At 32.8% G+C, this 26,867-nt stretch overlaps 3 protein-coding genes across 6 annotated transcripts in view; 1 reads left to right on the forward strand and 2 right to left on the reverse strand.

Moving 5' to 3' along the window:
• Positions 1 to 2,935: 2,935 nt before the first annotated feature.
• Positions 2,936 to 17,036, reverse strand: LOC114189914. Of its 3 annotated transcripts, none has more exons than XM_028078641.1 (8): positions 16,849 to 17,036; positions 16,665 to 16,745; positions 16,190 to 16,334; positions 7,320 to 7,425; positions 7,145 to 7,240; positions 6,981 to 7,067; positions 3,482 to 3,842; positions 2,936 to 3,372 (listed from the first exon to the last, which is right to left on the reverse strand). In XM_028078641.1, exons 3-8 carry the CDS (start codon positions 16,246 to 16,248, stop codon positions 3,218 to 3,220), a joined length of 864 nt encoding a protein of 287 aa, XP_027934442.1. In that variant the 5' UTR covers positions 16,249 to 16,334; positions 16,665 to 16,745; positions 16,849 to 17,036; the 3' UTR covers positions 2,936 to 3,217. The 3 variants fall into 3 exon arrangements, with proteins under 3 accessions (XP_027934442.1, XP_027934441.1, XP_027934443.1); XM_028078640.1 differs by having other exon boundaries at positions 16,829 to 17,036; XM_028078642.1 differs by lacking the exons at positions 16,190 to 16,334; positions 16,665 to 16,745; positions 16,849 to 17,036 and adding an exon at positions 13,858 to 16,167.
• A 6,396-nt stretch (positions 17,037 to 23,432) lies between these two features.
• On the forward strand, positions 23,433 to 25,010 carry LOC114192679 (late embryogenesis abundant protein 47-like). The gene is made up of 4 exons (XM_028082458.1): positions 23,433 to 23,873; positions 24,017 to 24,070; positions 24,264 to 24,557; positions 24,649 to 25,010. The coding sequence occupies exons 1-4, from the start codon at positions 23,550 to 23,552 to the stop codon at positions 24,808 to 24,810; spliced, it is 834 nt and encodes a 277-aa protein (XP_027938259.1). The 5' UTR covers positions 23,433 to 23,549; the 3' UTR covers positions 24,811 to 25,010.
• Positions 25,011 to 25,930: 920 nt separating this feature from the next.
• Positions 25,931 to 26,867, reverse strand: part of LOC114190201 (protein MON2 homolog) — a 32,693-nt gene continuing 31,756 nt past the window's right edge. For both annotated transcript variants that reach the window (XM_028078996.1, XM_028078997.1), the window contains one exon: positions 25,931 to 26,721. In XM_028078996.1, coding sequence (XP_027934797.1) covers positions 26,616 to 26,721 — 106 coding nt within the window. In that variant the 3' untranslated portion in view covers positions 25,931 to 26,615. The remainder of the gene's footprint in view (positions 26,722 to 26,867) is intronic.

Below are 26,867 nucleotides of genomic sequence, written 5' to 3' on the forward strand. Positions count from 1 at the left end.
TGAAAATAATAAACGAAAAAAAAAACAAAAAATATTTATTACAAAAGTTAATAAGATTTGTAATGACTTTAACAAATGATTCAAATTCATTAAAAGTTACAAGATCATATCTGAATCTCATTAATTAAATCCGGCTAACTTCTAAGTTTTAGTATTTTCAAAAATAACATAAGAAGTTGACAAACTTAACCTTTAGGTATTGAGTCTATTTGTCTACAGATCGTGTATGATGTTCTCAATTGTTCCATAGTTATTCTCAATATTTTAGATACGTACTATTAGAGTTTTAGTATTTTTTTTTCTTCATAATTACTTATTTCAACTTCATCTTATATATAATTTTTTTTAAGTTTAACCGTTATTTTTACGTATAGTTTATAAAATTATTGTAACAGTTATTTATTTATTTTAATTCATTAATTTTTTTATATTAACATAAATATATATTTATTTTATATATTTATATTAACATAATATTATATATATATATATATATATATATATATATATATATATATATATATATTTAGTAAAGATGCATGCACATCACACTAATACGTGTGTTTCAGTTTTATCCTTTAAATATAAGTTTTTAAATTAAAATCATTATTTCAACAATTTTAACTTTCAAATAACTGTTATATTTTTTCAATTTTATAATTTTTTCTCAATTTTATCAGTTTTTTTAAACTTAATAATCTTTTAATTAAAAGTTTATTTACAGAAAAGAATAAAAACTCTCTATAATTAAATTATAAATGTAACATCCTTAAATTTTTTCAGACAAAAATTAATATACTTAGCCATGTGATATATAGACAAAAATATGATATATATATATATATATATATATATATATATATATATATTATTTTAAAGTTTTACAATAGATAAAGTTTTTCCCAAAATACATTTCCCTCAAAAAAATAGAAGTACTCTCTATTTAACTAATACTATGTAGTCTTCAAAATCTTGTCTTAACTCCAAAGTTACTAGTCCTGTCTGTACAAAGTTACTAGTCCAGCACAAAGTTACTAGTCCTGTCTGCAGGCACCTACTGCTCCTGAATGATCATCGTAGAGAAAGAAAAAACAAATAATACACAAACAAATAATATCAGGATAAGCTAATGCATTTAAAAAAAAAGGAAAAGATAATTTATAAATGAAGAAGGGATATACAATTTATAAGTTTGTCATTCATGAAATCAACAATTCTATCTTGTGTCTCCATAATTCTACTCCTCAATCACTCATTTAGTGGACATTTTCTTTACCGTCCAACATAAAAACTCACAAAATTCACAATCATTCAACATTTCAACATGTACTATCCAACGTCAAACCACATTGCTTAATCCAAACATCTCAGTTAAAAAGAGTTTAGCCCCAAACAATTCACATTCATCAAATCATATACTAGCTACAAACCCACATGGCTCAATCCAATTGATCAAACAACTATTAGCCAAATGTTGCTCAGACAATAAAAATAATTTTACACTCTCTTTTGGAAGACTAATGTATTGTATGGACTCGTGAAACTTTGAACTTGTTAAGCTTGCTACCAAACCTTCCAATTAATGTTATATTACTCGGGACAAATGTCGTCAAACCAAGCCATGATAGAGTTAACTCCACTTGCTCCCTAAGTATGATCCTCTTTCATATCATATTATCTGCCACCTGGAATTTTCTTCGACTCATACCACCTTGATGTCTAGATGTCGTAGCCTGAGTTAGACACTAGTTTAGTCAAGATAGTCTCACTCCCAAAATCTCCTTCAATTCACTTGATACACTAAATAATAGTATTTTCCCTTGAAAATAGCTACTAGGACTCAAACTTCACATCAAACCAAACAAAGTTCATTCAATCTCAAAACAATATTGTCTTTCTTGTTGCTATTATAAACTATCCAAATCATGCTAAAACTTCTTATCACTTCTAAACATATTCCCATGATTCACAAATTCAATTCGACTATATAATCAAACCAATAACTCAAATAACATAACATGTAAATCCAATCTAACCCACCATCTCAATACATTTCTATCATCATTCAGAATACCATTGAATTTCACTATAAATTCTAAGCAGTATCTCATTTTAGCAATAAGATTTCATCATTTATTTTACAGAGCACATTCAAGAGTTCTCAATTTACTTAACAATTTAATCTTGAACAAAAATATGCAAAAACATTTATAAATAATTAACTTCTCTTACCTTAATGTGAGTTCTTAAAATAAACCACTTCCTACACAACTTTTTCTTTTTGAATTATTCTCTTTCTACACCCGTAACAGGACCAAAACAACCATTAAAGCATGATTCTAAAATTGCAGATAGATAAAATACCATCTTAAATACCATCTTAAAGGCATAAAATAGAATGCAACTGAAATGAAAAGAAAAAATAGACTGTTTCTAATAAAAAAAGTAGAAATTAAACTTACTTTATCTCAAAATCCAATCCTTTCAAAATATCCGTAACTCTCGATGGTGTTATCAAACTTTTGAAATGGAAGAGCATGGAAAGTAAAATTGAGAGAAGATAGAGAAATAGAAAAAATTATAAAGCTATTTTATTATATCCATCTATTATATTTAATTTTATAATTATAATATTATTATTAATTTTATTATTTTTTACTATGATAAAAAAAGTACACATGTTCCCATGTGTTTTCACTGTTAAAAATAATATTTGTTCCCTTTAGCCTTTAGGTATTGACTTCGAGAATGTAGAACCCCAGTTAACGTGTGAACTTAATTGCACGCGTATTTATTGAAGAAAAACAAGCCTAAAACTATGTAATAAAATTTCTTACTTATACCTAAAACATAATTGACATACTCCTCCATATTTTAAGATTTCTGAGAGTGAAACAGAAATTAATTTTGAGCTAAAAAGGGGACTAAAATGTCATTTTAACAGAATGAAACTCTAATCTGTATGTAATCTTCATGCTATCAAAGACGGTACAAAGTTCCTATTTGGTTAAAAGGAAAATATTATCATATAACTCAATGCATTTGAAAAAAAATAAAAATAAAACATCCTATCTCTTTTGGTCTGTTCTACAGTACCTATACCCCGGAACCTGATCTGTATTAGATGGGGTATGGTTCTCTAATATAACACATAAGTAATACCCTGCCCCTGTCATGTTTACACTTGTTGACCATTTTCTCTAACATGTGAAATATTTCACAACGGAGATTTAGGTATAACCTCTATTAGATCTTCGTTCTCCTCATCACTAGAAATCCAGCCATAGCAAGGTCTACGCCTTTTGTGATTAAGCTGTGGAATCCTTGGTCCATGATTTTCCCGCAAAGCCAAGTTTCCTGCTGGCTGACACTCTGCAAGACAGTAATATACAAGATAATTAATCACAAACATGTTTAATATGCTTCTAACCTTAGTATCAGAACCAATTAAAAGAATAACAAAAAAGGGAAAGTTGATAACCAGATTTCTTTTCTGCAGATATAGTTACAGCTTTGATGGGAGTTTCACTTGCAGCCTTGATTAAAAGTTCATTAGAAGATCTTCTGTTTACCGATGATGTGTCTACAGACTTAAAGGAATGCACACTACCAATTCCACTTGCTGAGGATACAGTATCCACACTCTTGATGGGAAGTTGAGAACCAGTCTCACTGGTTACTGTTCCAGTGCCCATGACATTATTAGTTAAGGGTGTATCATCAGAAGTTTGTGCTTTACAGCATGCTTGAAGGGCATTGTTCGAGCATCCGACAGCTGTTACCTCACTGGCAGGTGTTACCTCACTAGAACCATCTCCTGGATTAGCCTCTATCAAACCAACCTTCATACAAACAATACAATAGAACTAGACATTGTTAAGGCTAACTTCATAAGAATATATAGGTTATCAGACCAAAGATCCACCAACAAATTTTCATAGGACCGTAGCCATGCTTGCCAAAAGACTCAACAAAGTTTTCATTGTATTACAAGACAAGCTTGCATGTCATATCTCAGTAATTTTAAAACTATTGTTATGTGAATGTCTCAAAATTGTAGGCATTCATCACTATTTGAGGCTATTGAACTCACAAGAAATGAAAGATTTTAATTTACAAGTAACATCAGGATTATAAAGAAGGAACAACAGAGGTTTCTCAATATATAATCCTATTGATGAGTGTCTTAAAATCATTAGTTAGAGTATAAAGACTTTGAAGGAGTTTAACAAAATAAAAAAAAATATTTAATACACAGAGAACTTCAATAGCGGAACATATCATCCAAATACACATACAACAGCTCATTGCTGCCCACGATATAACATTGGAATTGAATTTGGGAAGATATGATTCTTAACCAGAGCTGAAGGACTAAAGGACATGTACAAAACAACTCATTTATGCCCATAACATCATCCTAAATTATTGAAAATTGGGAAAACAATATCTGCCAACCACTTCCATTCTCTTTCCATCAAATAAAACTTCAGTTTAAACTCCCAACTTGGTTTCAAGCAGAAAAATATCAAGAAGGTGGTGAAACTGTTGTGTGTGTCAAACTTGGAACACTAAATCATTATTTATGTTTGAATTATATGATGGTTTGGAAATTGGAAGTACTAAGGTCAATTACTTTTAGATGTAGTAGAACCTATTGAGAACAGATAAGAGAATATCCATTTGGTAAAAGGGGTTGGCATTTTGTATGACTTGGAGGAAAGAATATTTCTTAACACTTTATATCTCGAGATGTTTTTGTGAACATCAGTTTCCTTATTCTAGTGTAGCCTCCTTGCATACCCCTGCTGATATAATTGAAAATAAGAAGTATTATAACATCATGCCTCATCTTTAGGATACTTCCTTAGCAAGGGGAAGTGTGGCAATCGATAGCGCGATTGCACAACATGTCCTATCACCTGCATGTGACGATTTGGTTGTTGTCCAATCTCTTGATACCACTTTGATATTGGACAGGTTGTGCTTACTGAAGATACTGTTTTGCCTCAAACTGGTCGTGGTCATAGAAAAAAGCAACCCTCTAGTAAACTCAAAGATTTCATTACCAACACCATTTGTGTTACAAAACCTGTCACATCACTTGCTTCGTCAAAGTACTCAGGTACTCCTTTTCCCATTGCTTATTGTGCAAATTGTGATAATTTTTTCTGTGAGACACACCCATTTTTTGGCAACAATTAATATAGGGACTGAACTCAACTCTTTTAAAGAAGCGGTTAAGAATCCTTGACATGTTACTTTGTTTTCTAAGGTTCTTCTCCTGTCACCTGGAAAACGAAAAAACAACCAACTGCTTCTCAATCTTCTGGGGAGGCCGAGTATAGATCAATGGCTACTACTACATGTGAGTTAAATTGGTTGAAATCCCTTTTGGCTTGGTTTTTGATACAACATGTGCATCCCATGCTATTGTTTTGTGATAGTCAAGCTGCTCTCCATATAGCAGCTAATTCAGTTTTTCATGAAAGAACAAAACATACCGAAATGGATTGTCACTTTATTTGTGATGCATTGCTAGATGGAATGATTTTTGCGTCTCATATTCAGACTGGTGCACAGCTTGCAGATATTTTGACCAAAGCTCTAGGTCATTTACAATCTAAGTTGGGCATTTACTATCTCCATGCTCCAACTTGAGGGAAAGTATTAGTGGGATATATCTTGGTATTTATTGGTATTAATCTGTAAATATTCTTTAGACTGCAATATCTCAATATGGGATATCTCCTTGATACACTTTCCTATATTAGCTTATTTTGTTCCTAAATTAGCTCTGCTATTTATGTATATGCTACACAAGCTTTGTATATATTCATGGCCTTGGCCAAATTCAATAAGACAGAATATTACAACAAAACTTTATAGACAACTTTTTTTTTACTTAAGAATATAGAAATCAAGTGTCACTACTTGATTATAACTTGACTCACCTGACCTTTATAGGATAATGGATATTGTTGAATCAAAAGCTTACCACTAAGCCAAAAGTTACAACTTATATTCAAGATGTAACTCTTTTTTACTTAAAAGCATCATAGTTCAAGTGTTACAATTTGATTGTAACCAAACTCAGCTAACCTTTGTGACAACTGATGCACCCTGTAACATCAGTTGTTGAGTTACAAGCAATAAGAAATGATCTTTTCTACCAAAAATTCCCAAATCAAAACAAAAAAGAAAACACAGTCAAATTTGATGTGGTTTAATACCTCAAAACTTGCATCTAAAAACACTTAACAGATTTTTACAAAGAAGAGAAAATCACAAACCCTCTCAAAACATATAACTACCCAAATCCACAATACACCCAATAAACTATTGAGTTATGGTGAAAAATCTCAAATCAACTCCTTATTTAGCGGTTTAACTATTTACACATAAGTTTGAAAGCTATGTATGAATTCTCAAAATATGATTTATCGCTCTAGGACAATGAATGATCTTTTATCACAGACTTTAAACCACTACTTCCACCATGAGAAGTTGGTATATATGTCTGGTGTAAGAAAATTCACTATCTTCCGTGGAAAGTAAATTTGGTGGTTAAATATCAGGATTTAAAGACTTAAAGGCCGTGTCCTTGGTGCTTAAAATATCAGCTGGCATAAGTGTTATAAGGGTCCGTCATGCAGCCATTACATCAACCAAATACTCCCCTCCACTCACCACCTTAAATAATAAGGTTTATTATAAAACAAAAAACATAAAGAATGAAGCTTAGAAAAACAAAAACAAATGTAACTTTCCGACCAAAACCCGTATTTGTATCATTTTTTAGAGTCTGAGCAAGCCCACATCAGAACATAATAACATTCAGATAAATCATAAATGAAGGGGTTTTACCATAGAAGCAATACATTTCGACGCAACAACAGCCGCAGACAAAATCAAATCAGAAAAGACAAAAGAGATTACACAGTTGCTTGGAGATTAAGGAACAAGAGAAGTAGAGTTACCTGAGGTGAAGCTTTAAGAAGAGTTTCGACGAGGAGAGTGTAACTGGATTCTTCGATGAAGACCCAGCCGTCGTTGCCACCATAAACCTAAAACACAGACATTTTTTATGTCACAATCAAATAAAATTGAAAAATTTAAGGTTGAAGGTAAAAGACTGGATTACTTCGAGAAGGCTTCGAACGGTTCTTCGGACCCGTTGTTTGTCGAAGCCATAGGGATGCATGGCATCGAGAGCTGCGTCCATTCGGCTTTCCCCTTTCTGTTGATCACAGAAAACACGAAACACTGATTCAGTTGACGTGGTGGAAGATGAGAGCAAAAGGAGAACTTGAAACTACCTTAGAGGAACGTCGTTTCGGAGCCATGAGAACAGAGAAGAGGTGTTGAGTTAGAACAGAAGAAGAGCTTCTGGGAAATGAAATGTTGGAGAATGGATCACTGCACCTTTTCGATTTGCTCACACAGGGGTGTCAGTCGCGTGAGAGAAGAGAGAGAGTATAAAAAGAAAACAAATGAAACTCTTTCCTCATTTCAATTCAATCAGGGCTGAAAACTAGTAATGTGTAGTGTCCCAATACTTTTTCAATGCAGCTACGTGTTATTGTTACATTTATGGTAGATGTTCTTCTATCATAAATACATGAATCATGTAAGACGTCTTTTATTAAAATAAGTTTCACATTATATAAAATTTAAAATCTTAAATAATATACTGAATTATAAAAAAGACAACATACTTTTTATTAATTAAAATAAATTTTATAATATTCTTAAAAAATTATATAATATGTTTATTTTTGTACAAAATAAATTAAAAATTGATATAATATTTTTGGAATAAAGATGGCATAATAGAGTTGATAAGATAAGATTTAGTTTTAACCATGCAGGATTTATGGTGGTCAGAGAAACTATCTAAAAGATTGATTTGATTTTTTAAGTCTGAAAGCTTTATTAAGTTTACTTTATGGCCTGTGAATAATAATGCACGTGTTTGCGTACTACAAAATTTCTATTTCTTAAGAAGATTAACAATTTCTAAATTTTGATAAGAATATTTTTTTCCTTGCATGTAATTAAATTATACACTCTAGCTATTGCTTCTGAGTTCCTATAACATCCTTATTTGAATTTGAATGAGTTTAATTTTTAATTCAAAATTTGTAATTAATTAATTATCAAATTTAAAATTAATTTAACTTTGTTTTTTCAAATTGGATTAAAAATCTTAAGTATTTAGATTGACTAGGTCCAAGAGGAAAAGATTGATTTTACAAAAAATAATGAATATCATACTTTTAGAAAAAAATTGTTTTTGAATGATGATGTCTTAAAAGAACACTCCTTTTAAAATATAAATTACTTTAATCATCAAAATAATATTTATAACAACAATTTGGTTTTAGTTTTGAATTATTCTTCCCTATTCTCAAAAATAGTTTTGTAAAATAGAAACTTAATGTAAAAATATTTGAAATTAAAGAAGTAAATTTTTGAAAGAAATATTCATACTCTTTAAATTAATTAATTAAATCAAATGTACACGTGCCAAAAAAACTAAAATATTATGAAAATTTAGTTATCTTTTAAAACCCCAAAATTATAATTGTATAGAATATTTATGTTGAAATGTAATGTTCTTTTATTATCATGTATGGAATCCCTTCTTTAGGGTTAGGGTTAGGACTGATGACTTTTTGTATTCTGCCTCTTTTTTTCTTATATAAACAATGGTAAAACAGTAACAGTGATAGTTTTTCACTGTTTCATTTTCTCTAAACTTCTTCAAGTTGGTATCAGAGCCAGAACATCTTTTCTGGTTCCTCTTCACTGTTTGTCACAGTGACTGTCGTCGTCCGCCGCTTGTCCGTCGTCTTCCGCCACCGTCCGCCGTCGCCGCCGGCGTGTCTACTCCGGCGAAGTTAGGGTTAGGTGCGCCTCGAGAAGCGCAACCCATCCCCGCAAGTCACGTCCCCGGAATCCTCCGCACGCTCCGCCACGCGCCGCCTTCCCGGCGCCGGAATTGCACCGCGCCACTGTCGTTCGACTCGCCGGAGCCTCCTGGATCTATTTGTGCTCTTGTTTCTCTATTTTGGTGGCCATAGCTTGTACCTAGGGTTTCTTCTCAAAAGTTAAGTTTTTTTTTTAATGGCTTCTACGGCTGCTGGAATGGCTCCCTCTCTGTCAGCTACTCCTATTATTACTTCTGCAAAACTGAACTGGAAAAATTACTCCTCTTGGTCAGCTTCGGTGGAGTTGTGGTTTCTTGGTCAAGGCTATCATGATCATCTTGAAAAAGAGGTCTCTACTATTTCAGAGGAAGAGAAACCTAAGTGGCAGAAATTGGATTTTCAGTTGTGTGCTGTTTTATGGCAATCGGTTGAGCAAGGGGTCTTAGACATTTTGAGACCTTACAAGACATGCTTCTCTTTTTGGAAAAGGGCACAAGACATTTTTGCTAACGACATTCAGCGCCTCTTTGATGCAACTCAAAGAGTAGCCTCACTCAAGCAAATCAATCATGATATGGTTTCTCATATAGGAAAGGCTAGGGCTGCGGTAGAAGAATTGAAGAGTTTTTTTGTGGCTGATTCATTAGACGATATCAATAAAAAACTTGATAAGTTTTACATGGTCTTAATTTTGAGGAGCCTGCACTCGAGTTTTGATCATGTGCGTGATCAAATTTTAGCTGGTGATCAAATTCCTTCAATGGACAACTTAGTTACTAGACTTCTTCGTGTACCTACCTTGGTCAAAGATGAAAGTTCAATTGATGTTTTTGAAACATCAGCAATGGTAGCACCACGAGGAAGAGGAGGAGGTCGGAGCAACCGTGGAGGACGTGGTGGTCGAAGTGGGCGTCCTCAATGCTCATATTGTAATAGAATGGGCCATACCCAAGACAAGTGTTATTCCTTACATGGTTTTCCTGATAAAGCTGCTCATGTGTCCAAGTCTGATCATTCAGAATCTAGATTTTCTGATGAAGAGTACCAAGAATTTTTGAGGTACAAATCTGAGAAATCCAACAATCCTGGCCCATCCTCTTCAATGTCAACTGCATGCATTTCTCAATCTGTGGAAGGTCTTAGTCCATGGATTCTTGATTCAGGTGCCTCCGATCATGTCTCTGGTAACATTTCCTCATTTTCCTCCATATCCTCTCCCAAAATTCCTCATTTTATTACTGTTGCAAGTGGATCCAAAGTGGCATCTCAAGGAATTGGAAAAGTTTCTTTATCTCCTTCACTAAATTTAAATTCTGTTTTGTACATTCCTCATTGTCCTTACAATTTAATCTCCTTGAGTCAATTGACTCGTTCCTTAAATTGTTCTGTAACCTTTACTGCTAATTCCTTTGCTATACAGGAACATGGTACGGGTCGTCTGATTGGAGAAGGACATGAGTCACGGGGACTTTATTTCCTAAAACCAAGCTCCTCGGTATCTTGTTTTGCAACTTCATCCCCAAAACTTTTGCATGATCGTTTGGGTCACCCAAGTTTGTCCAAGTTGAAGTTGATGGTTCCAAGTCTCAAACACATTCAAGCCTTAGATTGTGAATCGTGTCAGTTAGGAAAGCATGTTAGATCTTCCTTCCCTAGAAAGTCTGAGACACGATGTAATTTTGCTTTTTCTACTATTCATTATGATGTTTGGGGACCAAGTCGTGTCACTTCTTTTGGTTTTAACTATTTTGTAACGTTCATTGATGAATTCTCTCGTTGTACTTGGGTTTATCTAATGAAAGAAAGATCTGAACTTTTATCCATATTTGTGTCCTTCTTTAATGAAATTAAGAACCAATTTGGGAAGACAATTAAAATTCTCAGAAGTGATAATGCTAAGGAATATTTTTCTGCTGCGTTTTCCTCATTTTTATCTTCCCATGGAATTTTACATCAGTCCACATGTCCTCACACTCCACAACAAAATGGCATAGCCGAAAGAAAGAATAGACACCTTATCGAAACTGCACGCTCTCTAATGTTGAATACTAATGTTCCTGTTCATCATTGGGGAGATGCAGTCCTCACTGCTTGTTTTCTAATCAATAGGATGCCTTCTTCTTCTATTGAAAATAAAGTTCCTCACTCGATAATTTTTCCAAATGATCCTTTGTATCGTGTCTCTCCACGTGTGTTTGGATGTACTTGTTTTGTTCATAATGTCTCACCAGGTCTTGATAAACTTTCTGCAAAGGCTATTAAGTGTGTCTTTTTGGGATATTCTCGCCTTCAGAAAGGGTATAAATGTTATTCTCCCTCAACCAAAAGGTATTATATGTCTGCTGATGTTACATTCTTTGAGGACACACCTTTTTTCTTGTCCTCCATGGAGGAGAGTTCATCTGTTCAACAGGTCCTTCCTTAACCATCCTGTGATCCCTTGGTCATTCCTGAAACTCAACCTCCCACTCAGAATGACAATGACATTGTTCAACCACCTCTTCTCACATATCAGCGTCGCACTCCAAGGACTCCTTCCTTGCCTGAAGACCCCTAGGACTCAAATCCTTCTCCACCAGATTCTCGAATCATGGATCCTTCATCCTCTTCGTCTTCTCTTGACTCCGATCATCCTTGGCCTATTGCCCTTCGAAAAGGTATTCGCTCTACTCGTAATCCACATCCTATTTATAATTTTTGAGTTATCATCGTTTGTCTCCTCCATATTTCTCTTTTGTTTCCTCCTTGTCTACTATTAAGGTTCCTAAGAATGTTGATGAGGCACTTGGTCATCCTGGATGGCGACAAGCCATGATTGATGAAATGCAGGCACTTGAACACAGTGGGACTTGGGAACTTGTCTCTCTTCCTCCTGGTAAGAAGCCTGTGGGCTGTAGATGGGTCTATGCTATTAAGGTTGGTCCTAATGGTGCTGTAGATCGACTCAAAGCCCGTCTCGTAGCTAAGGGGTATACTCAGGTTTATGGCCTTGACTACTGTGATACTTTTTCTCCTGTGGCTAAAACCAGTTCTGTTCGTCTTTTCCTTGCTATGGCTGCCATTCGCCAATGGCCTTTGTATCAGTTGGACATTAAAAATGCCTTTCTTCATGGTGATCTAGAAGAGGAGATATACATGGAGCAACCTCCTGGGTTTGTTGCTCAGGGGGAGTCTGGGTTAGTTTGTAAGTTACATCGTTCTCTCTATGGCTTGAAGCAATCTCCTCGAGCTTGGTTTGGTAAATTTAGTCGTGTTGTGCAGAATTTTGGATTGAAACGTTGTGAAGTGGATCATTCAGTATTTTATGGTCATACTTCTCCTGACAAATGTGTTTATCTTATGGTTTATGTTGATGATATTGTTATCACAAGAAATGATATCACTAGAATTGCTCAATTGAAGAACCATTTGTTTAGCCACTTTCAGACCAAAGACCTGGGTCGTCTTAAATATTTCCTTGGCATTGAAGTGGCACAATCAAAAGAAGGTGTCATCATTGCACAGAGAAAATATGCTCTTGATATTTTGGAGGAAACAGGCCTGACAAATTACAAGCCCATTGATAGCCCTATGGACTCAAATCAAAAGTTAACAAGAGATCAAGGTGAACTTTTCTTAGATCCAGAGAGATATAGAAGGTTGGTTGGAAAACTCATCTACCTTACTATAACAAGACCTGATCTTTCTTATCCAGTGGGAGTTGTAAGTCAATTTATGCAAAATCCCCACATTGATCATTGGAATGCTGTGATTCACATTCTCAGATATGTGAAAGGGAACCCAGGACAAGGATTGTTGTATGAGAACAAGGGAAGTACTCAAGTTGTAGCATATTGTGATGCAGATTGGGCTGGTTGTCCAATTGATAGAAGATCTACCACAGGGTATTGTGTATTCCTTGGAGGGAACCTTGTTTCTTGGAAAAGTAAGAAACAAAGTGTTGTTGCTCGATCTAGTGCAGAGGCGGAATATCGATCTATGGCTCTAGCTACATGTGAACTAGTGTGGATTAAACAACTCCTTCAAGAGTTGAAATTTTGTGAAAATGAGCAGATGAAGTTATGTTGTGACAATCAAGCAACCCTTCACATTGCCTCCAATCCGGTGTTTCATGAGAGAACAAAGCATATAGAAATTGATTGTCATTTTGTTAGAGAGAAATTACTATCCAAGGATCTTGTTACTGAGTTTGTCGGCTCTAATGAACAACTTGCAGACATTCTAACTAAATCTTTAAGAGGGCCTAGAATTCAATTTATATGTTCCAAGCTTGGAGCATATGATCTATATGCTCCAGCTTGAGGGGGAGTGTTGAAATGTAATGTTCTTTTATTATCATGTATGGGATCCCTTCTTTAGGGTTAGGGTTAGGACTGATGACTCTTTGTATTCTGCCTCTTTTTTTCTTATATAAACAATGGTAAAACGGTAACAGTGATAGTTTTTCACTGTTTCATTTTCTCTAAACTTCTTCAAGTATTTAAAAATTATATATCATAACTTATATAGTTATGTTATTCTATATTTATGAATTAAGTTTATAAGATACTTTTAATCAAACAAATCTGTTTATTGGCTCATGATTTATGAGTTGAGTTTGTCAAACATATTTTTAACTTTCGTTTCTATTAAAAAAATATTAAAAAGAATGCAAAAGTGTACAATTTTTTTACAATAACAAAAACATTATATATATTTTTTACAATTTTGTCTTCTTTATTTTTTATTTCTAATTTAAAATAAAAAATAATCATTACATGTGTGTATTCCGATCATTCTTCCTTTTTTGTCATACATAATTCAGTGCTCATAAGACTCCTAACAATTATATAATTCAAAAATCTTGAACTAACTAAAAAGTTAATCTACAATAGGAGGATATTTCTAAATGAATTTAGATAACTTGGCATAACATTTTCCTAACCTTGTCATGTTCCTATACACATAATCTGTAGGTTCTTCTGGTTCGGCAAAGCATGGTCCTATTCACATTAATTGCAAGAGTAGCACTAATATCATTGCAGATATTTTCCTAACAATTTGATGCAACTATAACAACCTTCGACACTATTGAAATGAAATTCTATTTTATCTCCAAGCACTTAAAAGAAGCTAAGATGTTTTATGTTTTTGGGCAGGTACATAAAATAAATGAACAGAGAAGCAAGCATGAGCTGCAAAAGGGGGTAATTGATTGAAATCAAACAACTCATATTTGAAAACACATGAAAATAACTGATTTTATCTTGATCACTTATTTTTTCATTAGCTATATCTTTGAAATATTTTTCTAAAGAGCAATGAAAGCATTGTGGCACTATAAACATATGCAGCATTTCAGCATTTAAAGAAATGTAACATATAAAGGTGCAGGTGCTCCGATATATAAATCCATCAAGCCGCACCACTCTAACGGTGAATGAATTAAAAAATATTTTCACTTTCAACTGTGTTTAGTATAACATTTGAAATCTCAGATTATGTTTCAATTCGAATGCAGATCATATCTGCAACGTTAAACTAACTATAATGCAGATCAGAATCAGTTTCTGAAGTGTACATGCAAAGTTTCATTTATGATTCTCACTTTCTCACTTTCTCTCTGTATCAGTCCTTTTCACTCTCTTTGAATATGTTGGCCACTGGACCTATTTTTGACCAGTCCGTGACTTAAATCCCATCAGTACCTTCACCTAAATGGTTTAATATTTTACTTTGACTTGTGAAGCTTCCACTCCAGCCTCAACATGACAGAAAATAACCACCAAGAACGGTCAACCAAATATCCATATATAAGTATCACCCTACTCCACATTAATCTCTTGGGCTAAAATTCCGAGACTTTATTTTATGGAAACTCTATAAGAAAGACTATTTTCCTCACATCACCTCATGTACTGTCATCTTCACGTATCCAACAACGATGGGTTATGTGTCTATTCTCATCTTTATCGAAAGCAATCTGCACTTCATATAAGGTAAACCCACAAAACGATAATCATTGCCTTAAGATAGAACTTTGAGAAATTAAAACATGTTCCACCACGAGGTTCCATAGTTTGTACCATTCCTGGTACGTGTCTCTATTCACTCCAAGCATTAGCATATACTTTGTAAGACCATTTATGAAGAAAAGTCTCTACCAATGGATAGCATTATGGCTGGAGGTAAGTGAGAAGGACCCTAGTTCTACATGAGACAGTAAAAGTAAACTGCATAGCATTATGCCTCTTTTTTTATGATGTTTTCACTTATATAATGGAAGAGGAATTTAACTTTACCAATGTCTTTTAATTTTTGCTCACTAAATTATGTAGTCAATAAACTTTACTCTAGGAGTCTGGTCCTATTTCTGACATGTCAAAAAAGTTACACAATGTTTGGTTGCAGGAAACCAGATCAAGATAGGAATCTTTTTATACTTTATTACAGTTAAGTTTAGGAGAAAGAGAAAAGGTAAAATTTGTGATTAAAAAAGTATAATGATTAAAATACTATTATGTTTTGAATCTTAAAATCTTATTACTGAAAGATTTTCCTATTGTTATTTACATTTCCTCTGTATTTAAATAAGCTGTGAGAAATTGATTATTATCTTTGTAAGTCACTCATATATGTACACTTGGCAGAATGGGCCAGATGAATGTGAATTAAATTCATTGGAATCATGTGCTCTTAATCTTTGGCATAAAGTGGTAAGTATACTATTAGTTCCCCTCCATAGTTAACAAGAACACAGAGAAACCAGACCTCTATGGCGCTAACTGATAATGATTTCTATAATTCTAATGGGTCTGAGATATCTACAATAATATTGTAATGCAGGACATACAATATGAATTGATCATCTGCTTAGAGTTTTTTGCAATCGGGGGAACATTAACACATGGAAGGAATACTATTTAGACCCCTTGGGTTTGCCTAACGAACTTTTTTCTAAACTGTTTTAACATGGAAAATGAGACACAGGTTTTTTTCTTTACTATGTTTGGAAACTGTTTTCTGAATTGCCAAAGACACTGTTTGATTAAGTAATTAGTGGTGATGGTTAACCATGATATCTCTTAATCATGACTACAATGGAATGCAAAAAATATTAATGTTGTATTCCACTATGTATAAAGATGATACCTACAAGAAAAACAATTTATTGGAAGGAAAAGAAAGGAGCAGCAACATTATTCCACAACTTAACATATATCAACAAACCATACAGAAAATAAATTAGTTAGGAAGAGGCAATGAACAAAGCATACCGCCTGGAGAGAGGTAGGTGGAAGAAAATGAATGACACTATGTTGACAATATCAGGCATGACAAGCTGATAAAGTATCAATGAATACCAACTCACAACTTCTTTGTAATCCCCTCTGCATTGTGTCTTGTCACAGCATGCCCAACCTAACAAACAATGAGTAATCATTTTCATCAAATCACTTATGTAGATAACGAAAATGAAAAAAATAGTCACATCAAATTGTAAACCTAGCAAAAGCAAACAAAACCAAACCCACAAAACAAGATGATAGTGAAGATGAGAAATGAAGGTAGAAAAGGTGTTGGAGACAATAGGACCCATGCTACTACCATTACCTAATCTGGTCGGGTATCTAATGCAACTCCAAAATAGTTCAAAATTCATCTGTTCATCTCAGTTAACAGAGAAAGTGACCGAGAGAGACACAACTTGATAATAACGAACAAGTAAAGACATTACAAAAATTCTCTTACCGGATGTAAAGGGTGATCGGAGAGTTGCTGTTTTGGATTCGAAACAAACCTTCTAGGATTTCAGAAATGGAGATTTTCAACCTGCAAAGAATAAACGATCACATGATCAAACGTCAACCGCAGATGTAAAAGAACGAACATAAAACAATGTAGAAGAAAAATACTTCCAGCCCCGATTTCTCACTCGTCAGTAACAAGAACTCCGATTCAAGGGATAGCGGACGCCCAAAGTGAATGAGAGATAGTAGGACTCCGATGTGAGTATGTGAGTGAGAGAGAGTACGATACCAAGGTGAGAAGAAGGACGTGAACAAACAGACCAACTACCAATTCTGGAAAGGAAGATGACCAACAAAGTTCGTCAAAACCTGATACAACAAATAGAAACGAAATCAGTTTTTCATAATTATATATTTTTATATTTTTTATTTAAAATCTGTATTTAAATTTCTTATGAAATATATTTTCTTATCTAGTTTGTTATTACATAAAAAATGAAAAAGATAAAAGACCAGTTTGTTATTATATAAAAAATTCCGTACATAATAAAATTTAACGTGGAAATATATCTCTATATAAAATTTGTATGTAAAATACTACTATTCTCATCGGGCAAGAAATTATTTTTAAGACTATTTAATTTATTTTTTATAATAATTTAATATAAATTAATTAATTAAAAATACACATTAAATAACAATAATAGATATAATTCAACAGAGTAATTTAACGTATTCACGTTTGAGATATTAATTTCAACATAAGAGTTATATAATTTAAAATAAAATATTACTTTTAATTTTATATTTTAGTTTATCAATGATATTAATATTTAATTATTTATTATATTAAAAATATTATGTTGTTGTAGTATTGTTATTATTAAGTATTATTATCTATTATAATATATTATTATATTGCTAAGAACGGATAAATATTTTAAACTTTTTGTTTTGTTAGAATTTGTTATGAACTTAAATGCAAACTATGAAAGCTTAAAAAAGTTGTTCGGATGTACAGGAAAAATTCCATAAAAATATTTTTTTTACGAATTTTGTGTTGTAATTTTAAATTCGAACTTGGTTAGTATATATTTTAAATTTTAAATTTTTTTGTTGATAATATGAATCTTAACATTAAAAAGAAATTGACATAAAATTTATTAGTTATTTTTTTTATCTTCAAAAGTTTAAAGAATTTGTAATTTTCTTTTTTTATATGTTATCGAAATTATTTTTTAAATTATTATTAAAATTTGACATAAATATATTATAATTTTAAATGGAATATTATTTCTTATATTTTATTTAGTTTATTAATGACATCATAACTCAATTATTTTTTTTACAACATATATTGGATATGGTTTTATTATGTTATTAAATGTTATTATGTATTATAGTATATTATTTTATTTTTGAGTTTCTATGTTTCGTTCCCATATCAAATGAAATTCTTTTAAAATATTAAAAATATGTGTTAAAGTTAGTTAGGACATTAAAAATGTCCATTAAAAAGTTTTATTTTATAATTTTTTTTATTTGAATTTAAAAGCTAATCTTGTTACAAATCTTTTAATGTTGTAATTTTAAATTCAAACTTTTGTTATCATATATTTTACATTTTAAATTTTTCGTTGACAATATGAATCTCTAATCAAAAAAATTGAATTGAAATGATTATTTATTTTTTTATCTCCAAAAGTTTAAAAATTTTATAATTTTCACTTTTTAATAATATATTTATGTCTATATTATTGAAATTATTAATTAAATTTGACATAACTGGATTAGAATTCTTTTATACCATAAATTTTATTATAAGTTACACAAATAAACCATTAAATCTTGAACTAGGGTGCTGGCTTGAAAAAAAAAGTCAAATTAGATAGACAAATAAGTTTGAATAAATAAATAAGTAGGGAGCTGCGTATTACTTTTTATATAATTTTATAAAATTTACTATCAATCTTTTTTATCATCCAATATGATAAACTTCTTATCTACCACAAATATGATTATAAAGTTACACAAATCAACCATTATTACTTGCAATAGGTGGCTACCTTAGAAAAAAGGTTAAATCAGATATGCAATCTAAGTGGGAAACTGCATATTACTTTTTTGTACAATTTTTTAAACTTACTAATCAATCTTTTGTTTTTTGTTTGTTACCGTATGTGATTTACTTCTTATGTACCACAAATTTTATTACAAGTCACAAAAATCAAACCCTTATTGCTTGCATCGAAGGAATGATTTGAGAAAAAAAAGGTTAAACCAGATAGGCAAATAAGTATGACACAAAAAGTAAATAAGTGGAGAGTTGTATATTACTTATTGTATAATTTTTTTAAATTTACTGATCAATCTTTTTTTGTCTTCCAGTAGGATTTACATATTATGGATTACAAATTTGATTATAAGTTACAGAAATCAACCCTTATTACTTTCACTAGTGGCTGTCTTGAAAAAAAAGGTCAAATTAGATCTGCAATATAAGAGACGAACAATGAACAAATAAGTGAGGAACTTCACAGTACTTTTTGTACAATTTTTTTAAACTTACTAATTAATTTTTTGTTTGTTATCCAATTGGATATACTTATTATGTACCACGAATTTGATTATAAGTCACAAAAATCAACCTTATCGCTTGCATTGAATGACTGACTTAAAAAAAATACGTCAAACCAAATAGGCAAAGAAGTGAGCCAAAATGAATAAATAAGTGAGGAGTTGTGTATTACTATTCGTACAATTTTTAGAATTTACTAATCAATCTTTTTTTTTATCATCCAAAGTGATGTACTTCTTATGTACTACAAATTTGATTATAAAATTACAAAAATCAACCCTTATTGCTTGCACTGGTGGCTGACTTGAAAAAAAAAGGTCAAATCAAATCTGCAATCTAAGTGAGAAACAATGAACAAATGAGTAAAGAACTGCATATTATTTTTTGTGCAATTTTTTAAAACTTACCAATCAATCTTTGTTTGTTATCTTATGCGATGTACTTCTTATGTACCACGCATTTGATTACAGGTCACAAAATTAACCCTTACTGCTTGCATTGAATGACTGACTTGACAAAAATAGACCAAACCATATACACATATAAGTGGGGCATAACAAACAAACAAGTGAGGAGGAGCGTATTACTTTTCGTATAATTTTTTGAAATTTACTAATCAATTTTTTTTTTAAATCAAATGGAATGAAGTTCTTATGTACCACAATTTAAGTATAAGTCACAAAAATCAACCCTTATTTCTTGCATTGAATGACTAACTTGGAAAAAAATTAGACCAAACCAGATAGGCCAATAAGTGATGCACAATAAGTAAAGAAGTAAGGATCTGCTTATTACTTTTCGTACAATTTTATAAAATTTACTAATAAATCTTTTTTTGTCATCCAATGAGATGTACTTCTTATGTACCACGAATTTGGTTAGAACTTACACAAATTAACCCCCTTATTACTTGCATTGGGTGATTGACTTGAAAAAAAAAAAGGTCAAATCAAATCTGCAAAATTGGTGGGGAACAATGAACAATTGAGTGTGGGGAATTGTAGATTAATTGTTGTACAATATTTTTAAACTTCCTAATCAATCTTTTGTTTGTTATCTAATGGAATATACTTCTTGTGTACCACAAATTTGATTACAAGTCACAGAAATCAATCCTTATTGCTTGCATTGAATGAATGACAAAAAAGGCCAAACTATATATGGAAATAAGTGGGCCACAAATTTGAACTTACTAATTAACCTTTTGTTTTTGTTAAGAATTTAATTACAAATTACAAAAATTAACCTTTATTGCTTGCATTAAGTGGCTGACTTGAAAAAAAAAAACATACCAAACCAGATCTGCAAATAAGTGGGGCACAATGAAGTAAAAAGTTGAGAGCTGCATATTACTTTTTGTACATTTTTCTAAAACTTACCAATCAATATTTTTTGGTCACTCAATGGGTACTTCTTATGTACCACAATTTTGATTCCAAGTCACATGAATCATCCATTATTCTTTGCATTGGATGACTAGCTTGGGAAAAGAATAGGTCAAACCAGATTTGCAACATAAGTAGGGCACAATGAACAAATAAATGGAGAATTGTATATTATTTTTTGTACAATTTTTAAAACTTACCCATCAATCTTTGTTTTTTCATCCAATGAATTTGTTTTGTCATCTAATGTACTTCTTATGTACTATAAATTTGATTACAAGTCCCACAACATTTATTGCTTGTATTGAGTAACTGACTTGAAAAAAAATTGACCAAACCAAAACTACAACATAAGTGGAGCACAATGAACAAATCAGTTGAGAGTTGCATATTACTTGTACAATTTTTTTAAAATTTACTAAGCAATATTTTTGGTCACCCAATGAGAGGTATTTCTTATGTACCACAAAGTTCCCTTATTTTTTGCTTTAGGTAACTAACTTGAAAAAACAAGGTCAAACTAGTATATAAGTGGAGCACTAGGTGGAGAGCTGCGAATTACTTTTTGTACAATTATTTAAAATATACTAATCAATATTTTTTTGTCATCTAATGAGATGTACTTATGTACCAACCTTTATTGCTTTATTGCTTGCATTAGGTGATTGATTTGAAAAAGAATTGGCCAAAACCGATCTTTAACATAAGTGAGGTAGAATGAACAAATAAGTGGAGAGTTGAGTGATAAAACATTTTAATCAAAATTTTTTACATCCAATAAATTGTACTTTTTATGTATCACAACAAAAAGTGATCTTTTAGATAGATGTTTAGGATCATCAATTTCCATTTCTCTAATGACAATATACCTTTTACAACAAGTGTTTGTCATTAACATAGACTTTAAACTCCAACTTACCTAAAAAATTATTTACAATGACAAATTACATCTCCAACAATGTACATGACTATGTTTGAATATATAAATCATAATCTTGATGCACGGATTCCCTCTACTTGTTATCTTCATGGAGGAACTAATCACATATATTTTGTCTGATTTATTGTAGATCTTCTTGCACAAAGAAAAAATGAGTAAGTCATACCACGGCTACCTACCTGGAAAATTCACAACCATATACACATTCAATAACAACCTCAATGGCGTACATTCTCATACCTTGGAAACAATTTCAACTGCATCCTATTCACAAAACCAATTTCAATTATTTTTCAAACAACAAACAAACAAAAATAATTCAACTAGTAACACCAACCAACCACCATTGGATCCAATCAAAACTGACCAACAAAATAAATTAGAAAATATGAGATTCCTTCAAACCACCATCAAATAGTTTCCAAATCATTGAAAATCAAAACGTAAAAGCTCATATATCTCTTCAGCCGATGAACATTATCAAAACCCAAACCACACAACAAAAACTGAAAGAGAGAGGGAGAAACAGGACCTCGTCAGCGATAGCAGCGACAGGAAAACAGTCCTTGTCAAGGCAGCAGCAGCGAGAGGACGCAAGCTCCGACGTTGGAGGACGTGCAGCGAGCTCAAGTGGAGTAGTTTCTTGGGCAAGATCTAAGGCCCGGTCCAACGAGAGTCCCACTCACCACGCGGAGCGAAGTGAAACAGGTGGCACAGTCAAGTTTATACTGTTGCCATTGAACCCCTTTCCTTGCACGACCGCGGAAGTCATTATTTACTATGTCAATCGCAGAAGACGACGTCGATCCGCTAGGGCTAGGTCTTCTATTCCGCTTCTGCGTTTCTTTATGTATGGAGGTAAAAGATAACGGTACAAAAATCAAAGAGCTGGAGAATGACAGAAGAAAGTTCATAGGGAAAGAGATGATAAAGAGGAATGGAAGAAAAAGAACAGGAGAAAGAGAAAAATAACAAAGAATAAAATGGAACTACGCGCCCTCCCAATCCCAAATTCCATCTTGCACAGACAACAATAAAAAAAATTATAAATTAATTTTCATAAATCCACCTGGTGTCAAAATAACATTTCCTTAGAGAAAAAACATTCATCACAGTGAAAGGCCGTACCAAATGATTCACACTAGCAAACCAACTTCTATCACAGAACACTCAAACACTGTCAATAAAAAAAAAAGAAAAATTACAAAACAAAAGGAAAATTAAAATTTTCAATTTAAACAATTCTGTATTGGACTCTTTAGGATAATTTCTAGTTATTTATAAAAATATTACTGTATACTTTTTTTATCCTTTTTTTTCTATGGTAAACTAATTCTGCGCTGGTGATTAAAACAAGTAAAGTAGTGTTGGGAAGTATGAAAGATTATGTTTTCAAATTGAACTTACTGATTATTTCGCAATCTAAAAGATAAACCATTTACTTTTGCCAAATAGTTTTATATACTTGGTTTAGGGAATTCACGCACCAGGAAGAAGGGTGCGGATCTTATAATTGAGAGTCTGGTCCTTCCGAAATTCTTATATATATATATATATATATATATATATATATATATATATATATATATATATATATATATATATATATATATATATATATAAGAATTTATCCCTTAAAAATTTGTATACAGTTAAAAAATATTTTGATACCCTGAAAATTTTTGAGCACGGATGAAGGAAGAAAAAGGCAAGAGAGATGAAAAGACCTGGTCAAGGCAGAGACGGTGGAGACGACACTTGTCTTCGCTTTCTCAAACGAACGTCAAAAACCAATGGTTGGTTGAGTTGAGCCACAAAAAACAAGTCCTACCTACTTTCTCTCTAACCTTTGCCATCTGCCACCTCCATCACTGCATGCCCCATGCACGCACCTACAATTTCCCTTCATCAATCCAAACCTCTTTAAATCACAAAATTAATTCAAAAAGGTTTCACTGAGATTGGTGTCCAACAATTAAAAACATGAGTCAGGAACAGCCAAAGAGGGAGGATCATCAAGAAGAGGCTATCACATACGGAGATGTCTTCAACGTTCAAGGAGGTCTCAAAACCAAACCGATTGCATCGGTTGACGCCGCCACCATGCAAAAGGTGGAGAGTCACCTGCTTGGTAAGAACCCCAAGGGTGGCGTCGCCGCGGCGATGCAATCCGCGGCCATGAAAAATGAGAGAGATGGGGTGGTGGGGCTCAACGATATAAATAACATCGCCGCTGGCGATGGTGTTAGTGTGAAGGAGACTGATTCTCCGGGGAGGCAAGTGATATCGGAGTCCGTTGGTGAACAGGTTCTTCTTATATGTGTATATATGTATACGTACATATTATACACACACGCCAAGAAACTTTTAATTATTCTGGTTTGTTTATTTATGTTTTTAGGATCGGTGTTTTCTCTTTAATTCTTATTTTTGATTAATTTGTTCCGTAGGTTGCTCAGAAATCAGTAGAGGAAAAGGAGAAGAGAGTTAATAAATTGGTTGAGGTATTAACTAAATCTTTCATTTTTGTTTTTAAAGAATTTTTTCCATCCACCGAGAATGAAGACATAAATTATATTCATTTTTTTTAACTTTCTCTTCTATTTTACATGCATGAATTGAAATATAAACTACGTTTGACATTCAGTGGCAAATAAAATGTTAATAATTGATATGAAATGCATGAATTGCTTACAGATGGTGGAGCAATTTAGCAAAAAGGCGCCACTGACGTCCTCTCTTGTTCAAGAGATGGGCATTGGGGGCGGTGGGATCACCATAGGTGAAGCACTGGAAGCGACGGTTCTCACGGCGGGAAAGAAGCCGGTGGAGTGGAGCGATGCGGCGGCGATTCAAGCTGCGGAAGTGAGAGCCACCGGGCGCACCAACATCGTCCCCGGAGGCGTTGCTGCGGCGGCGCAATCGGCCGCAACCCTAAATGCTCGGATTACAAAGGAAGAGGACAAGACGAAACTCGCAGATATTCTGGCGGTACCTGCACTAATTAAATCACTTGTGTTGTGTGTGTCTCTGGCCATTTAAGAAAAAGAAGGACGCATAGATAACAGTTATTTTGTTGCAGGATGCGACTTCGAAGTTACCGTCAGATAGAGCAGCGACTCGGAGAGATGCTGAAGGTGTGACTGGTGCAGAAATGAGAAATGATCCCAACCTCACTACTCATCCTGGGGGTGTGTCAGCAGCCGTGGCTGCTGCTGCTAGGCTTAACCAAATCACTAACTAGTTACTTCATCTCACATACCATATATGTATATTATCGCCATTGCGCATTTTGTAAGTGATTCATTTTTCTTTCTTTCCTTCATGGAGAACGAAACAACCAAAATTCTGTCCTCTGACAAAATGTTAAGAGCTCGCCCAATTTTTATTTTTTTTAATCTAACCGTGATAGTTTTCTTCAAAGCAATGCGTTTATATTTTATTTCTGCCTTCATTTGTTTGAAATATGTAACTTTATGAAATCCTAATTTACAAAATAAATAAGATTGCTTTTTTTATTTAATATGACGTTTTTGTATATTTAGACAAAATTTCACTTGATTTGAGTTAATTATAATGAAAGTACGAGCAACGACTTATCATTAGGAATTAGGATGTGATTGGAATGCTGGTAAAAATGTATTTTTAAGTAAAAATAAATGTATTGATCGATAAAACAAGCTTTGGTTAACGATTAAGCTGCATAAAAAAAATGTAAAACTTTTCATACGATTTTGTTTTTAAATTTAGAATAAATCTTTTTCTTTTTGTAAAGATAAAGTGATAGTTTTGCTATATCTATGAAATTGTTAAACGGGGTATGTTTCCATTATACACGGATTTAGGTAAACCTAATTAATAGCTCGTACATGTATTTCAATTGACAGGGTTTAACATAAAAAAAGAAGCTAAGTTTGTATAGTTTATCACTATCTAATGTTGAATAAATATGCATGTTAAAAGTGTATTATTATTTACTCACGTTAACAATTTATTACTTTTTATGCATGTTAACTACTATTAAGGTAGATGTAATGCCAACTTATAGTTTCACTCGATTTAACTGAAAAAGATTGACATGCTGATCCATCGTTCCTATAAATTCAATAAATCCTACTCCTTAAACACATCAATCAAAATTAAGTCAATGCTATAGTGATAAATTATCCTTATAGAAAACATTTCATATACCAGTGAGAGCATAAGTTGCGAATTTGAAATAAAAGTGATAAAAGTGGGAGGGCATTCCTATTGGAGATGCCCTTAGTCTTTTATGAAACCCCAACTCTTTCTGCCTTTTTCTCTTCTCACCAGTGGCTTCAATTCTTTACAGCAATCTATCAATTTTTTACCAAAGCCTTCTCTTTATTAACAAAGATGGTATACTCGTTTAAAGACACTAGCATCAAGAGTACAACAATTTTCTCAACAAAAGCATTTAGGAATACGATGGAATTCAGACTATTTCTTCTCGGAAGACATGCTCGATCCGAGAATTCCGTCATATAATATCCGTTTGTTTCTCAGTCACAATAAATGAGATATTATACATATCATTGAACATTTAAAGGTGCAAAAAAGATTTGCATGAACAAACAAAAAATTAAGGCCTGGGCCCGAGTTTAAAAAATTGGGCACAACATCAGACACATTTCGCTGTGATTTTGTACAACAAAATTGGCGAGTCAAGGGGCACATAGATCCTCTCACTAGGACAATTTTCACAGTTTCTTCCCCCTCCTTTGTTGTTCCTTCCTTTACAATATCTGATTGTATAAACCACACAATTCTCTCAGCTGCTCCATTGATTTCCCAGATTTATAACTCTCCCAGTTTGAGGAGGTCAAGGGCACGACGCTTATAGAGCCGAAAGAGTATGGTTGACAATAATTTATGACAGGCAAAAGAAAAGACCGTGAAAACCTCCTATAGGTGGTTCTAGTCTAGTCTACAGAAAGAAAAAAATATACAATCCTAGCCGAGGGTAAAAGGAGAAAAGCTTGGTATTTTCATAAGCTTAATTTTCAATGTAAAACTTATGAAATGGGCTTATCTGGAAGTATTCTTTTCACTCGGTGAGCTGAGCTTTTCCAGAGACAATTCCTTGGTTACTAACTGAAGCAGTACTTGCACTAGCTCCCGTATTCTTAATTCTCTGTCCATCATCAAAAGAAAAAATTTAGACATAGAAGAAGTAACAGATGAAAAAAATGAAAGAGAAACTGTTTTCTCACTTCTTTACCAGAAATGAAGGTCGTTTAGCAATAAATGCTTGATAGGTTTTAAAAAGAAGATATTTTG

The sequence above is a fragment of the Vigna unguiculata genome, chromosome 7 (assembly GCF_004118075.2).
Source record: "Vigna unguiculata cultivar IT97K-499-35 chromosome 7, ASM411807v1, whole genome shotgun sequence".
NCBI lineage: Eukaryota > Viridiplantae > Streptophyta > Magnoliopsida > Fabales > Fabaceae > Vigna > Vigna unguiculata.

Bases quoted from the DNA above. Each gene is read 5' to 3' on its own strand.
- LOC114189914 (XM_028078641.1), bottom strand. From the start codon at position 16,248: ATGCCTGATATTGTCAACATAGTGTCATTCATTTTCTTCCACCTACCT. The intron at 7,241-7,319 runs GTAGTTTCAAGT...TGTGATCAACAG, and splicing joins CGAAACGACGTTCCTCTAAG to AAAGGGGAAAGCCGAATGGA. The intron at 3,843-6,980 runs GTAACTCTACTT...GTTTGTATGAAG, and splicing joins TTCTTAAAGCTTCACCTCAG to GTTGGTTTGATAGAGGCTAA.
- LOC114192679 (XM_028082458.1), top strand. From the start codon at position 23,550: ATGAGTCAGGAACAGCCAAAGAGGGAGGATCATCAAGAAGAGGCTATC. The intron at 23,874-24,016 runs GTTCTTCTTATA...TTTGTTCCGTAG, and splicing joins CGGAGTCCGTTGGTGAACAG to GTTGCTCAGAAATCAGTAGA. The intron at 24,558-24,648 runs GTACCTGCACTA...ATTTTGTTGCAG, and splicing joins AACTCGCAGATATTCTGGCG to GATGCGACTTCGAAGTTACC.